Below are 14933 nucleotides of genomic sequence, written 5' to 3' on the forward strand. Positions count from 1 at the left end.
ACAGCTGTGTCATCTTTGTAGCGAGTGTGTAACATATGCTATACGTAGAAAAACAAGTCCTTACGTTAAAATGAAACACTTTTAAACCATTTAATGAAGAGTCATTCAGCTTTACTCTTTCACAAAGTCCATGTAAAAACATGTTGATAAAATGGGCAAAACAAAATTTGCACAACAAGGTGCCTTTTGCAGTCTTTATTTACTGTTTATGTAAATATTTGTAAAACATCTTAACACATGTTCTGAACTCTTGATTTAACCACGGTCTACCTTACCTACCTAACGAGAATACAATAACAATACAATACAAATGTGTGGTGTTGTTCACATGTTAGATATGAAATAGGACAAATCTGCCATGAAAAATACTCACATCTCTCTTACGTCACAACATTTTGGTCTGACAGATCGCAACATTAAAACAACGGACTGTGTAGCTACTGTGTGTGGGAACATTAACTTTTACCACAAGTTATTTAATTGTTTAAAGGCACCCAAAGCCGGGGGAATTATTAATGCCAAAGTTCATGTTGGCTTTGAAGGCACCATAAGTGTCCAAAAGAGGAAGCTTTAAAATGTTGGCACAGGTATTTGTCATTGGGAATGTTGACGTTGTAGAACATAGGAACTGAAGGCGTGGCAGAGGACTCATACCAGCAGGAGGCACACATGGCACACCTGTAGCGAACATTAACACCTCCTCCAAGGTCACTGAGCTGTCATTTTCTAAAAAGTAGAGAACATTGGAATCAATTGACAGTAAATACTATCTACATCAACACCGGAACTCTTTATAATCTGTGTGTATAAAAATCAGACAAGAGCAAATTGACTAACCTTCACAATCGAGAAGATAATCTGCCCAGTAACTCATAGCTTTCTCTTCCTGAGCCCTTCTGTTGCTTCCCTGTTGACTAAATTCAGGCTGGAACAGATTTTCCATCTCTGCAGCAGACAGCTTCACATCGGCATGACAGAGAGCAGGGGTCAGGACCGTCGGATGCTGCTGCAGAGCTGTCAGAAACTGCAAACTTTCAAGTCCAGCCTTGAATCTAAAATACAATTAAAAGATGCATGCAAAGATACATGTGCATCATGTAGAAGTAAGTAAGCAAGAAAATGGGACAACAGCAACACGTTTTTCATAATTATTTTAGCAATAACAATGAAATACAAAAACCTACCTTTCGATTGCAGTGTTGTTCCTGTGGATTATGTACCACTTCAGGTAATCCTCTACTATCATTCTTTTTTCTTCACATGACCTGACATGTCTGAAGCACCCAGCAGTCTGCAACATGGCACTGTTCCGTATCATCAAGTCCTGAAGGATCTCCACTGAGGGTGAATTCTGAATCTAAAAGAAGAGATAACAGAGTCCCACACATTTCAAATATGACACGTAATTATAAAATATGGTAATGCCAGAAGTATATCTTGAAAGAATGGTTTAAGTGGACAAAACTCTCTCTTTACCTATTCTAGAATTTCACACCCTTCTCATACCTCTTGTAGGACTTTCCCTATCTCCTCATCTGTAATGTCTCCGACAGATGCCTTGAAACTGCTCTGCCCTGAGATGTAGCTGACCAGATCCTCTGACAGAAAATTAGGACCTGGTCCACCATGCACAATGGACACAGCAATCATCTTCCCTGCTAAATAATACTCATCCTCTCTGATAGCTGTCCAAGATAATGCAGAATAAAGAAATATTAAATCAGTTTCTATATTTGAAAACACTGCAAGGTTGAAATATGGGTTCTTTTAAAACATTATACACAAAACAGAACCTGTTGAATTGTAGACCAGGTAGCGGCTCTCCACAGGTCCATCAAATATGGGCCGTTTGTTCAGCTCTTTCATGAGAAGGGAGAGGAATTCTCTCTTGGGGCCACCTGTATCGAGACCTTCCTCAAACCTCCCTTCATCGTCAGAGAATTTCACCAGGATGTCTTTCTTTTCTGAGAATGTTGCCCTTTTGAATCCTCTGACTGCTCCATCCCAGATGTTCGAGCGACAGATGTTAAATCTGCTGACAGCTCGATGGTCAATCTCTAGGGCCAGGTTTGCAGTTATCTCAGAAAGTGATTGCTGGTCCACCCTGTCATCAGATAAATTATGACCATGTGAAATGGTACACCATAGCACACATTTTTGATCAGGAAAAATAACAACCACAGTTGAAGTAAGGGTAACTTTTCTCTTACTTTGTATCCTCTGGAATGTCATGACTGCACTCAACACTGTCTGAGTCATCCTTATCCTCTATTACAATGGGCGCATACAGCTGAGTATATTTGCTGAGAAATTGACATACACAAGTTTACATTGTTGATGTTTTCATATAAAACATACTTGAATTGTAGAAAGGAAAGTATAATACCTATAGCACGCAGTTTCCAGCACACCTCCTGATGTTCCTGGGCCCTCTTGTGAGTCAGAAAATAAGACCTGAATCACAAACCATAACAGGGATAGGACAGGTAAGTTGAAGTATTTTAAATCATGGCTATCTGAGGGCTGATTTAGAAAGAAAAGACTATTCTAATGTACACAAACGTGGATCTCTGGGTCAGTGTGACACGTTATTTCATGTAGTTTAAGAAATTAATTGTGTGACAATATTTCCAGACAAGGCTAAATGTGAACAAAAGACAATGTTTTGGAGCCACAATTACCGGAGCTGCTGAATCACTGCCTGACTCTGCAGGTTCCCATACCTGGAAGTAAAAAACAATATATCAGTGTGACACTTCAAATTTGACAGAACTAGAGCTTAACACATTTGAACATAAATATTGAATTCTATTATTCTAACAGAAAGTGTATGTGATTTGCGCCAGGGGGAATGATCCTTCTTACATTATTACTTTCAGTGAAAAACATACACATTATTATGGTGTGATTTTGCAGGGATCTGCACTAAATAAAGTTGTTTTCTTAAGTTTGTATAATATGTGTAAGCCAGGACGCTGCAACATTTACCGCAATTTAAAATGCTATTTTGGGACATGTTTCATCGTAAAAATATGCCGTCTATGTGAAATCTAGAAACATTTTCACTTCCAGATAGAATTTACAATATAAGCGATCTAAGATACAACAAATGTAGTACTCACTAATGTATCAGCTGCATTGAATTCTGCAGAAGTTGGACTCATGATGATCACCTCTGAATCCGATGAGTTGGATTCAGAGCTGGTTTCCTGAGCTGTGAAATACAAGAACAGGTATAAGAGGATTTTAGACTACTCAGAACAACAGAGTGCTTTCCTTGACAAACAAATCAATTTAAAAAGCTCTTCTTGGTTGGTAATTAATTTCACAATTACTTACAAGATGTAAAGAAATCTTCAGCTGTACAAATGTACAGTGTGATACGTTGGTAGGCCTTCCCCACTACCTCTTTGTACTCGTTTAGAGTGAAGGGTACTTCTGTTCCTGGTATATTAGTTATCTTTGTACCGTCAGGGTAGAGCAGTACGTAGGGACCACCATGTAAATTTCTGTCGAAGGTCTTCATTTTTTGCTCAGCAGCTCTCTGCAATTCGTCCGCATCCGACTCTGGTCGCATCAAAAGGGGAAGTACTGTTCCTCTTACAGTCTTCAGTACACCATCTTTCAGCCTCATAAGGCCTACTGAAATCTACAGAGAAACAACGAAATAGGCGACTGTTAACTAGTTCAGTGACACTATAAATACATGACAGAATGGACTGTCGGCAAATTATTAGTCTATCTCAGCAAAAAAATGTACCTTCACAACCTTCAGGTTGTCTTTTGATGGTGTTTTTTTTTTCTTAAAACCTGCTCGTCTCTCCTTCTCTTTTACACTCCGGAAAGTCCGGAATAACTCCAGTGTGCTTTTTCCTGTAGCCTCTGCTTGAAATAAGAGTCCAATCAATCGTCAATGACAAAGAACAGAGAGACATAGAGTGTTCTCACCCATACTCATAAGATATAGAGTGTACATTGCCTAAGCCTAATTCAAAAAATAAAAAAATAAAAATTACCTCCACTTGTGCCTGTTTTATCAACATCACACAGGAATTTGAGGTCCTTGCCACATGAACAGCAAAAGGCTGATTTAGAGTCCTGCTGCTGTCCACAAAAAGGACAATACATTATGACCTGCAAGAAAACAAATAAAGTATCATTAGGTTGCTTTGCGCTTCAATTGCATGAACATCTTTCTATCTATCTATCTATCTATATATAAAGCAAGAAATGTCCGTGTGTGTGTGTCTGTGTGTGTGTCTGTGGCTCGCATATCTCTCTGACTGTTTGTCAGATCGACCTAAGCTTTCGGATATGGCTTGCGGATTGCATGATGATTTGCATCCTTCATTTAGAATTTTTTGGGATTCATTTTTCTAAACCTTTATTTTTGACGAATCTACGCGCTCCGGTACGCCCCCCGGACAACATTGCAAGCAGCAATTATGGGAGCCAAACAATCGGTCCGCTTAGTACAGGCACAAGCTTTGAACGGCCATGCCCCGAACGGGCACTGCACTAGTTTTTAAATAACACTAACACATTTGGAAAGACTAATCAGTACTACTTTCAACGCTGGCTTAATACAAGGAATCTCCCAAAATGGATTGCAAGTGTGTCTTAATCACGACATTCCCCACTGACAAGGGCAAGACAAGTTTCAGGCAGTTAAACACGCAAGAATACTGTGAGTCTGTGAGTGTGTGTGTGTGTGTGTGTGTGTGTGTGTGTGTGTGGTCTAGATTTAAAACGGTTCAAGCTGCACGGATAAATCGAGCAGAATCAAACAGTTTTTACAGACAAGCAAACAACTTGAAAATAGCTTTCTGCAGTTTTGATCAAAGCTATGTTCTACTAACATTATACACTACACACATAATCTGCTCCCACACACAAAATAACGTCATTTAAAGTCATAAATACGGCAGCGACAGATATTATCTACATCCTGTGTAACTTTAACATTATAAACTTACCCATGAGATGTTTCCCGGAGATCCCCCAGCCTTCTTCTTCTCTCGCATAAAAAAAACGCATGTGCATCAGCAATAATAGTCCCCGGTAATTAACTTCCGTCGTATGTGCATCAGCAATAATAGTCCCCGGTAATTCACTTCCGTTGTGGCTTTTTTATTTGCATCGCGGCGTTTTTTATTTGCAGCGTTTTTTTTATTTGCAGCGTTTTTTTTATTTGCAGCGTTCTTTTATTTGCAGCACCCTGGCCTCTCAGGGCCACCGTACAGGTCTCTATTGAAAAAGAGATCGATGATCTCAATGGGACCACCTGGTTAAATAAAGGTTTAAAAAAAAAAAGTGTTTTAAAAAAATAATATTTAAAAAACAAAATCGCGGTAGATTTTGTCAGTGTCACGACGGTATTGGGAAGTTTATTTACCGCGATACCGCGATATTCGGTATATCGTTATTATTTACTAATAAAAACTATTTAAATTAGAGTGTGTATTTTTCTTTCATATTGCCACACTTGGTAACCGTTTTATAAAAGCAATAGCTCACTTCAGGCTTCGCGTCGGGCCGAACCACGCCCCTTAGCTGTGATATAATGAGCATATACCACGGCCTGTCGTGAGCTATTGCTTAAATATACCGATTGGATCAAATATAAAAGTCAGCGGAATTAGTATTGATACTTACAGTATATTGTGAAGAGAAATTGAAGATTTTGTTTAATTGCTGATATATTTATGATCCACGTCACATATTCAGTTTCGGCGGCAGTTATTCCTGTTTGTCTAGAAGTCCTCTCATCAGGGCTCTATAAATAGCAAACCACGGCATGTAATATGTAATGCAGCCAAACCATGTATTACAATGCTGTTATGTGATGACCTCCAAAGCAAGCAAACTCGGAATAAATTATTATTTTATTTTTAAAATATGTTTTCGGATTTCACATCAACAGGAAGTCCGGGTAACTAAAAAGTCAGTTCGGAAAAATACCCCAACCCATAGATCCGTGGGTGAATAATGTCAATCACCACATTACACACATCACTTCACATTTAAATGTACATCAAAATATTTCGTGAGGCCTTCTAAAATGTTTTTAAATATAATTAGGGTTGTAGCTGAAGAGTTTGTAACGGACAACGGCACGTCCATTAATTCCACAAGCACACACATGGATTAACATCGATTTAATACATTAATGTAGCCTTTGTTTCTGTCTGTCGGTCTCCTTTGCTTTTGTTTATGAGATGTAGAAAGGGATTGGAATTTGAACAGTACAAGGACAAATTTGGAAACAAAGAGGAATAGAAATGATGAATATCAGGCTCCCCTGTTGCCGGTTGAGTATCCTTTCCTCTGCGGTACAGGAGACAGAAGCATCTGAAGGGGTGGGAGTGTGGCTAATGTGTAATTCAAATCTTGGCTCTGACAGATTTATATTTTAGTGCCATGAAAACCAGTACTCCCAAAGGACCTGGACAGCAGAGATACTGGGTTAGAGCTGCATTACAGAGACACTGCTGCTGTAAGACCCATGCAGAGTTCACCCATTTCACTCTGCTAAATCTTATCAACATTTTATCGTATATGCACCTGTCCTCATGCCCTCTAGATGTAATCCCACCCAAAGTTCCTTAAAGAGATACTGCCTACCTTGAGCCCCAGCCTTTTCTCAATTATTAATCCCTTTCTCTGCCTCCATCTCCTTCGAATATTATGCAATTGTGTACACAACCTCTCTCAGTATCTACACATATTGCCACCTTAACAATACTGCACACATTTTATATATTTGATTATTCTCAGTACTTTGCAATCCTTATACTGTACGTAGTTTTTTGGTGTATTCAGATTTCATGTCAATATTTTTTTATATCTTAACATATAATAGTTTTTTTTTATTTGGTTGTTTTTCTTTTTTAACTTCTTTGACTGTGTTTATGTATGCACCATGTACATACACCAAGGGAAATTCCTCGTATATGTAAACTCTGCAATAAGCTGTTTCTGATTCTGATATTATTTTAAAATTGCGCTCTTTTCCAAACCAACCAAATAATTAGAGCTTTTTTGAGAATTCATTCATCTCTGAAATTCTATATAGAAAAATAACACAATTAAAAATAATTCCAAACTGCCTTTGTCCCCAACAGAGCAAATGCACTACTAAGAGTGATTAATGACATCTTACGGGCTGACAACTGCACTCATTTTTCAAGGTCTTCCTTTGCCATTATGTATATTTGGTGATGACATTTGGTCTGACTAATGTTACAGCTGTGTGTCTCAGACCTTGGGGAACAGCTGAAAGACAAGTTTTACTGTTATTTTTTGTATTTGAATGACATCCTAATTTTTTGACAAGAGTGAAGCGAGGCTGGATAACATGTTGTCAAGGAGGAGCATTGAGAGTTTTAACACAAGACTTGGATTCTTGCTGAGGTTGACGCTTGTGACATGGAGGCACTGTCTCAGCATTTCCCGAAGAATAAGGCTGGAGCCACACAAGGACGATAACGCAAACGGACCGCAATCGTTATCAAAAAAGTCTTCCACCACACCAGTGGTCAAGTGGGCGTTGGACGCCGGGGTTCACCGTACCCCCACTTATTTGGAGCATGATTTTTTTTTTAATAGTCTAATAAATATAAAATCATTGCCAGTGTTATCAGTTGCAAGTGTGTATTTGTTGTAATAATGACAAAAACATAATACATTTCACAGTAATTATAATAACAAATAAAAACTATTTCCTTAAAAAATGATGATTCGTCATCACGCTCGTGACCCCGCAGCGAGCTGGGGGTGACACACCCACGGCGAGCCAGGCAGCTCTTTCCCTCAAGAATGCTAACGGAAAAGCTCTATAATGGCAGGCAAACATTTTTTACTTGACTTCTTTTCTAAAAAGAATATAATTCACAAGAAGAAAGAGGCTAGCAGCACCGAAGCTACAAGTAGGGTTGGGTATCGTTTGAATTTCCACGATTCTGATTCCGATTCTATTTTTTCGATTCCGGTTCTTAAGGGTTCTCAATTCCGATTTTATGAGGGGCAGGGTAAAAAAATGATACATGCTTCTTCCACCAACAAAATTAAATTTATTCGACAAACTTTTACACAGGTTAGTTTACAGTAATATTCATATTAATCAGTCTGTTTATATTCACTGCTGAACCTGAGAACCACTGAAGCTACAACAGTGCAACAGTCCAACTTTTAAAGGAAACCCCCCCCCATTAAAAAAAAAAAAAAAAAAGCATATCTGCCTTCTCAGGCATACCGGGAAGAAATGTTTGAACATTTTACTTTAAAATGCTTCAATCTGGTGCACTTTAAGCAGAATTACTAGAGACTAGATCTAGGGGGTACAACTCTTAACACCCGAAAAAGATTGGTTTACATTTTAATAATTAAATAAGTATGTGAACATAACCAATAACCTACCATAGCCAATAACAAATACATGCAACGTATTTTATTTTTGTTGCTCATTCATATCTTATTTTACTATTTTATTTATGCATATTTTTTTATCTCGAGTTTAAAACAATATGTCTGGTTTACTGTCCTATTGGTTTACATTGGAATGATTTCAAACCTGTTTTATCCCAATAATTATAAAGGAGTGCCTTGGAAATATGTGTTTACATAAATTGTGATCAAAACGTTTGAGACTTCTAGAAATTCAAATCAATGTTGATATGGCGTCATTTGAATTAAATATACTATTTAATTTAAATCAGTTTTATTCTGAAAAACCGGAAGTTTACACTATAGAGTGGCGAAGTCACGCCCACTTACTTCTGCATCATGGGACCTTATTCCGAAAAAATAATACATTGAAGTCAATGGAGAGAGAAAACTTAACTATTGATCCCGTTTGAATTGTGCCATGAATTACACATGTTGTTTGTCAATCTTAAAAAATCATTTCCATGTCAAAAAATTCAAAGTTTGTCTTAAAACTGTTGAAATATAAGACTATGAAAAATACGCAACTAGAAAGACTACAAATCCCAGAGTCGCGTAAGTGCTGTCATAACTGATGTATTCCCTCCAGATAGCTAAAAATACATTTACTTACTGTACTTACTTACTTTAACAAGATGCCTGTGTGCTTTGTACCAGGTTGTTATCATACCAGTAATAGTACCTCTTGCTCGTTCTCAACTAAAACAAAACACGAGAGTGTACCTTGTTAGCTAATGTTAGCTAGCTGACATTAACGTTACACATTACACTTGAGTTACTCACTGAAACCTTGTAAAGCCGGTCCCGCATGCTGGCTCTTACGGAACCGACTAACTCCCTTTTTTCGTATGTACAGCTCTCAACATGCCCAGACTTGTAGTGATTTTCACCTCTTTTAATACTTTTCGCTTCATTCTGAAAGAAAGAGGTGAAATGTACCAACGTGACGGCCATCTTGGTGTTGGTGACGTGTGTAAGACCAGTGTTGTAGTTCATTGAGCGCTTCACACAAAGAAATGTGTAACTTCACAGTTTTACGACACATTTAAAAAAAATTGACTTGCAAAATTATCTTTTAAATTGACAAACATCATATGTGTAATTCGTGGCACAATTCATCTCTAATCTTTCTCTCCCCATTGACTTCAATACATTATTTTTCCGATATAAGGTCCCATGGAGGTCCACTGGAAGGGGAGGGACTTCGCCACTCTATTAACTTAACACTTTTATTCTGAAAATTCTTCATTTCCGGTTAGCATTAGCATGTGGCAAAATGCTACGTTTTCAAATCGTGAATTGAAGGTGAAATGACATGTCATGTTGTACACTAAACACACTGGGATTAACACTCATTTATTGACGCTGAATAACGTTTATCAGGGAATGTTTAAATAACCACAGACACCAGAATGATGTAATTTAGCAACAGAAAAAGGCAGGAATTGCATTGGACCCGCCCTACGACGACGCCGGCCAATAGGAGAAGACCTCAGATGACATCAGGAAGAGCAAGCCAAGAATTGACCTCTTCTTCTACCCCCTGACCTGTACTGACTGGTCGGATAAGGAGAGCGCCTCCAATCGCACATTTCATTTTGTACACCACCTCATCTTTTGTGTAATTAAATGCTGTTAACTTTTATAAGCTTCCCTTGACTCTTTTCAGTCTCTCCTGCCTTCAGGGTTCTATAATTGCTTTCAAGACCCACTGAGATAACTTAGACTAAAGTGAACTATCTAAACACTCAGAGTCCTTTACCTCACTGAGCTTTAGTCATCAGCCTCTCAGTCTGACTCGAGAGGACTCTCCCTCCACATCATTGTAGAAACATCTTCTTCTTTCGTTAGAGCAGCTAGCACCAGAAGCTAATAACAACAGCGCTGGCACCGGTGCACCCTCCCTGACTGAAAAAAGTGTAACGACTGTGTCATTTAATCAAAGTACATTTTTAAATAGGTCTAATTAAGAATCATGGTTTCCGTTTTTGACATGATTTTTTCCGTTTACCCAGAATCAAAACACCCCCCCCCCCCTGAAATAACTTAAAAACAATATTCAACCTAAATCGTTATTTTCACTTCCAAGCATGTCACATGACCACGTGACGTACAAAGCAAGGTGTCTTCAAGATCTGCTGCAGCCGCCATTACACCGCTACCCACTGTCTGTGAGAGTGTCTGACCCAAAAACACTTTTAAATAAGGTAAGGATTTGAAATGGTTGCTTTTTTTGTTTTAAACTATGTTTAAATGTTTATCCATTTAGTGTCGTGTCAAGATAAACAACTAATTTACCATCTGTCTTTGTATTTTGCTATGTGTTAGCTAGCAACGTTTAACCACGTGTAACCATTTTTTAAGGATGGCTTAACCCGATAATTTTCCTACATTTATCATGCAAGTGGCGATTTTTTGTTGTGTCGGTTTGACTAGTGAAAAGTTTAAATAGTTGCAAATGTTATATTGGTTTCACATAAGGTATTTTATATGGGGCTATGCAAGTTTAGCTACGTGCCAGCTAGTTTTTAAGCTGTTGAACCAGGTCATTTTCAATGCGTGCTCCGCTCATAAAAAACACCGCAGCATATTAAATACACTAACAGCCAGATCCCAGCCAGCGTTAGAGATGTTTATACTTTTGGCGAGCCGTTATTAAAGCTCCGGGACCGCTATAGTTATGTGGCTGAAGGTGTATCTCTGCTCTGCAGTAACCCGTACTCGGACCACGCCGCTCCGGAGGGGACTGTAAACAGTGGGGAGGGGGAAACAACCCGAATCTCCTTGTAACACGCTGCCCGTCTTGTTGACCATGCTTTGAGGGTGATCTATGATGGGTTAAGATTGTTTAAATACACCTTGTTTATTTATTTATTTCCTTTGTGTTTACAGGTTTGCTGTTTCCACTGAAGGTCACAATGTATGCTGATTTGGTAAGTTCCAAAATGAACTGCAAGTAGTTTTCATGTACGTTTTAAAAAGTATTGAAAAACCCAAAATGGAGACTTACGTCCAGGGTTCAAGTTATGTGGGAGCCAACGGACGCAGTGAAATCATACATCTGTGTGGGTCGTTAATACATTACCAACAACCATTATTTTAATCAAAAATAATGCATCTGTCAATGTAATGAGTATTATTTATGCTAACGAGGTGAATAGGCTGAACTCAAAACTTGTTTTCCAAAAGAACTACGCATCTCTTGAATGACAATATGCCTGCACTGCACCTCCAAGTTTGCGCAATCTATGCCTTTGAGCGTGCTAAGCGAGCCAAGATGATGTGTGTGCGTAGTTGAACCTTTTCATATTTGTGTGTGTGTGTGTGTGTGTGTGTGTGTGTGTGTGTGTGTGTGTGTGTGTGTGTGTGTGTGTGTGTGTGTGTGTGTGTGTGTGTGTGTGTGTGTGTGTGTGTGTGTGTGTGTGTGTGTGTGTGTGTGTGTGTGTGTGTGTGTGTGTGTGTGTGTGTGTGTGTGTGTGTGTGTGTGTGTGTGTGTGTGTGTGTGTGTGTGTGTGTGTTGTAAAGACCCAATAGAGCTCAGTTTATAACTTGAACCCTGGTTGAAGCTTCAACTTTGACGTCACGCTTCGCCGAACTGCATTTTGCTTCCGTCGCTTCACTTTGTCTCCGTTGCTCGCTTCAAAAGTTGAGAAAAGTTCAACTTTTCAAGCTTTGACGGAAGCGTCAGCCAATCAAATTATATGCCAGTACAAGCTCTAGCCAATCAAACCGCGTGCTTGTGTGTCCGCGGCGGGAGATTGATGTGATTGAATTTAGCTTCAACGCACGCTGCCGTGTGGACGCTGCATTACTCTACTCTAATCTCAAGTGATAATATATCTAGTTAGGTACGTAGGTAGTTAAGTAAGGTAATTTAAAATATTAAAGTTAAATGAGAAAAAGTATGTATTGTACAAGTAAATAAAAAATACAAGACTGCAATTCATTAATATTGCTGCATGTAAAGTCAATCCTTACTTCTGTATGTTTATTGAGAGCTACTGGTGGCAATCATTTGCTCTTCCATTCCAGGCATGTCACTATTGTGAGACATACACTGACATTCAGTTGTCAGTGTATCATTGCACTATTACTAATATTATTGTTTATGTTCTTGTTTTTTCTAGTTCCTTTTGGGTTGCCTGAGATGACCGTGAAACGCCAGCCAAGTTACAAATTATTCTGAATCCCGATGACACCAGGAAGCTAGTTCTGCCGAATGGAATTCCAGAGACAAAGTGTGTGAAATCGAGTGCCACAGTGACGCGTCCTAAAACCCGGAAGTAAACTCCTTCCGGTTCCCTCGACAAAAAAGCAATTCAATTTCTCCATAGAATTTGGGAAAATAGCTCGGAATAAGGTCTGTAGTTGACACACATTTAAGAGACGGATCACGTTTTGTTCAGCCGGATCATAAATCTAATTTATAGATTTATGATCAATAGATTTATGATCCGAAAATTATAAAAGTAGGGTAGACATGTGGATATTATCCGGCTGAACAAAACATGATCCGTCTCTTAAATTTGTGTCAACCACAGACCTTATTTCCAGCTATTTTCCCAAATCCTATGGAGAAATTGCATTGTTGTTTTTGTCGAAGGAACCGGAAGTGGTAAAATGCTGACTTACTTCCGGGTTTTAGGACGTGTCACTGTGGTACTCTATAGGTGGACCTTTTAGAATGCAATATCAAGATAGAGACATTGGAGATGCACTAGTCAACCTGACATCCTCTGCTGACCTTGAAGATTTGACAACTATCAAGGTCATCCCAATACCTGATGATGGTGTCCAAGAATACAACTTTACCGTCTGTGAAGAAGCAGCGTCTGCTCAATCAGACGATACTGACATCTTGTCCACACCCTCCAGCTCAGTCTCTACAAGAACTCGTATCTGGTTGAAATGATTGAACTGACACAAAAGGCCAACCTTGTTCAAAGACTGCAATGCTAGGGATTGAGCTGCATTTTTCGTTGCTTAATTGCTTTGGCCTATGTATGTTTCATTTGAAGTTAAAAAACAATGTGACTTCACAGATTCTGGTAATGCTACTTAAACCCTTCTTAATGGCTAAAAGCCAAAGTGATCTTGATTTACTTTTATTTATTTTTTACATAAGTGCAAATTGGTTGCATAATTTTATCAATTAATTGTATTAATTTATCGATGGATTTATTTTGAATTAGAAACATATTGTATTTTATAAAACAGAATAGGTGATGCATATTTTAAAGACATCCCAATAAATGTTAAGGTCTTTTGAAGAGAATATTCCTGTCTTTATGTGAACTGAGCTAAACAAAGTGTTATAAGTCAAATTTAATTTGTTTACAGTAAACAAAACACAGTATTGTATTGATGTACATTAAAGTGTTTGCTTTGTAATAAAAGAAAAATATTTTAAGCTATAATAAAAAATATTGCCTGCAACAAAATGAAGTATTATTTTTAATTTGTTTTCACAAACTTAAAAACTCTACTTAGATCTAATATAAATGAGGTTAGTCCAAAAGGAAAAATTAAGTTATAACAAAGTAATAAATGTTGTGCGGTCTTCAGAATGAATCATCTTATTACTTTACGTGAATGTAAATATATATCTTAGACAGAAGCAATATTTTTCACTTGACTCAACTTAATTTTTTTAGGGTTAAAAAATCAAGTTGGAATAAACAAAAAAAATTAGCTGTAACAAATTAGCGAATTTTTTTAAGTTAGTCCAAAGTATCAATTTTTTCAGCTCTCTCCCTCGCTCGCTCCCACGCTCACTCGTACTGCGGCTGCCAGATAAGCCAACATCCCCCATTTTCATCACTTACAGCGCCCATCGTACAGGGCAAATGAAAAGTGTAACCGGGATGAAAAGGGTGTTACATTTACTTAATTATGAATGTTGTTACATCAAGGCCGAAAATTAGGATGAGCACCAATGGTCAAAACATTTTTTTTTTCTCCCAAAGCTGTCAGCGCAGCGCCTCCCCAGATCTGGCGCCCTAGGCGAACATCTATAACGCCAGTGCGACGGGCCGGCCCTGGGGCCTCATTTATAACGCCGTGCGTAGGATTCACGTGGAAAGGTTGCTTACGTAGTAGAAATCCAAAAAATAGGTACAGATATTTTCCGCCATTTTCCAATTCATCAAACATTGCGTACCGGCGAGGAAAGTGCGTACGGCACTTCCTACGCCAGTTTACCTTTATAAATCACAATCGACTCGAAATGCAGTGCAGCTTTTGCGGGATTCACGTAACGCCCATATTTGCCTATAAATAGTCAAAGAAACGCCCATTCATTCATTCATTTTGACTGTCTTTATGAAGAAGATCGCAGGAAATGATGACAGAACGGCTAAAAAAAAGACATCTCACACCGTGGCCCTTTCTCATTTCATCAAATCCCCCTCCTTGACTCCTCGACTCCTCGGTCCTCCGGTAGTGACCCGGAAATGCATTTCAGCGCGCCATGTTGATGGACATCTCAT

General features: G+C 38.5%; 1 protein-coding gene and 1 long non-coding RNA gene across 4 annotated transcripts in view; one reads left to right on the forward strand and one right to left on the reverse strand.

Annotated features, from left to right (window-relative positions):
- LOC307025296 overlaps positions 1-13903 on the forward strand; it is a 36697-nt gene extending 22794 nt beyond the window's left edge. Inside the window, exons 2-4 of the long non-coding RNA XR_013804138.1 lie at positions 10535-10652; positions 11338-11378; positions 12573-13903. This is a non-coding gene — a long non-coding RNA (uncharacterized lncRNA). The remainder of the gene's footprint in view (positions 1-10534; positions 10653-11337; positions 11379-12572) is intronic.
- On the reverse strand, positions 77-5190 carry LOC307031820 (G2/M phase-specific E3 ubiquitin-protein ligase-like). 3 transcript variants are annotated; one of them, XM_079669260.1, is made up of 13 exons: positions 4977-5189; positions 4017-4134; positions 3770-3882; positions 3340-3649; positions 3123-3214; positions 2682-2723; positions 2387-2454; positions 2211-2303; positions 1794-2104; positions 1507-1685; positions 1185-1357; positions 838-1052; positions 77-726 (listed from the first exon to the last, which is right to left on the reverse strand). In XM_079669260.1, exons 1-13 carry the CDS (start codon positions 5022-5024, stop codon positions 485-487), a joined length of 2004 nt encoding a protein of 667 aa, XP_079525386.1. In that variant the 5' UTR covers positions 5025-5189; the 3' UTR covers positions 77-484. The 3 variants fall into 3 exon arrangements, with proteins under 3 accessions (XP_079525386.1, XP_079525385.1, XP_079525387.1); XM_079669259.1 differs by having other exon boundaries at positions 3761-3882; positions 4977-5187; XM_079669261.1 differs by lacking the exon at positions 2211-2303 and having other exon boundaries at positions 3761-3882; positions 4977-5190.
- Positions 13904-14933: the final 1030 nt, after the last annotated feature.

This window comes from Notothenia rossii, assembly GCF_949606895.1.
Source record: "Notothenia rossii genome assembly, chromosome: 1".
NCBI classification, from domain to species: Eukaryota; Metazoa; Chordata; class Actinopteri; order Perciformes; family Nototheniidae; genus Notothenia; species Notothenia rossii.

What these genes read in the sequence shown, in the direction of transcription:
- LOC307031820 (XM_079669259.1), bottom strand. Translation starts at nt 5,024, where the DNA reads ATGCGAGAGAAGAAGAAGGCTGGGGGATCTCCGGGAAACATCTCATGG. An exon ending in ACAACCTGAAGGTTGTGAAG is followed by an intron (nt 3,650 to 3,760) that starts GTACATTTTTTT and finishes GTTTCTCTGTAG; the next exon opens with ATTTCAGTAGGCCTTATGAG. An exon ending in AACAACACTGCAATCGAAAG is followed by an intron (nt 1,053 to 1,184) that starts GTAGGTTTTTGT and finishes ATTGTATTTTAG; the next exon opens with ATTCAAGGCTGGACTTGAAA.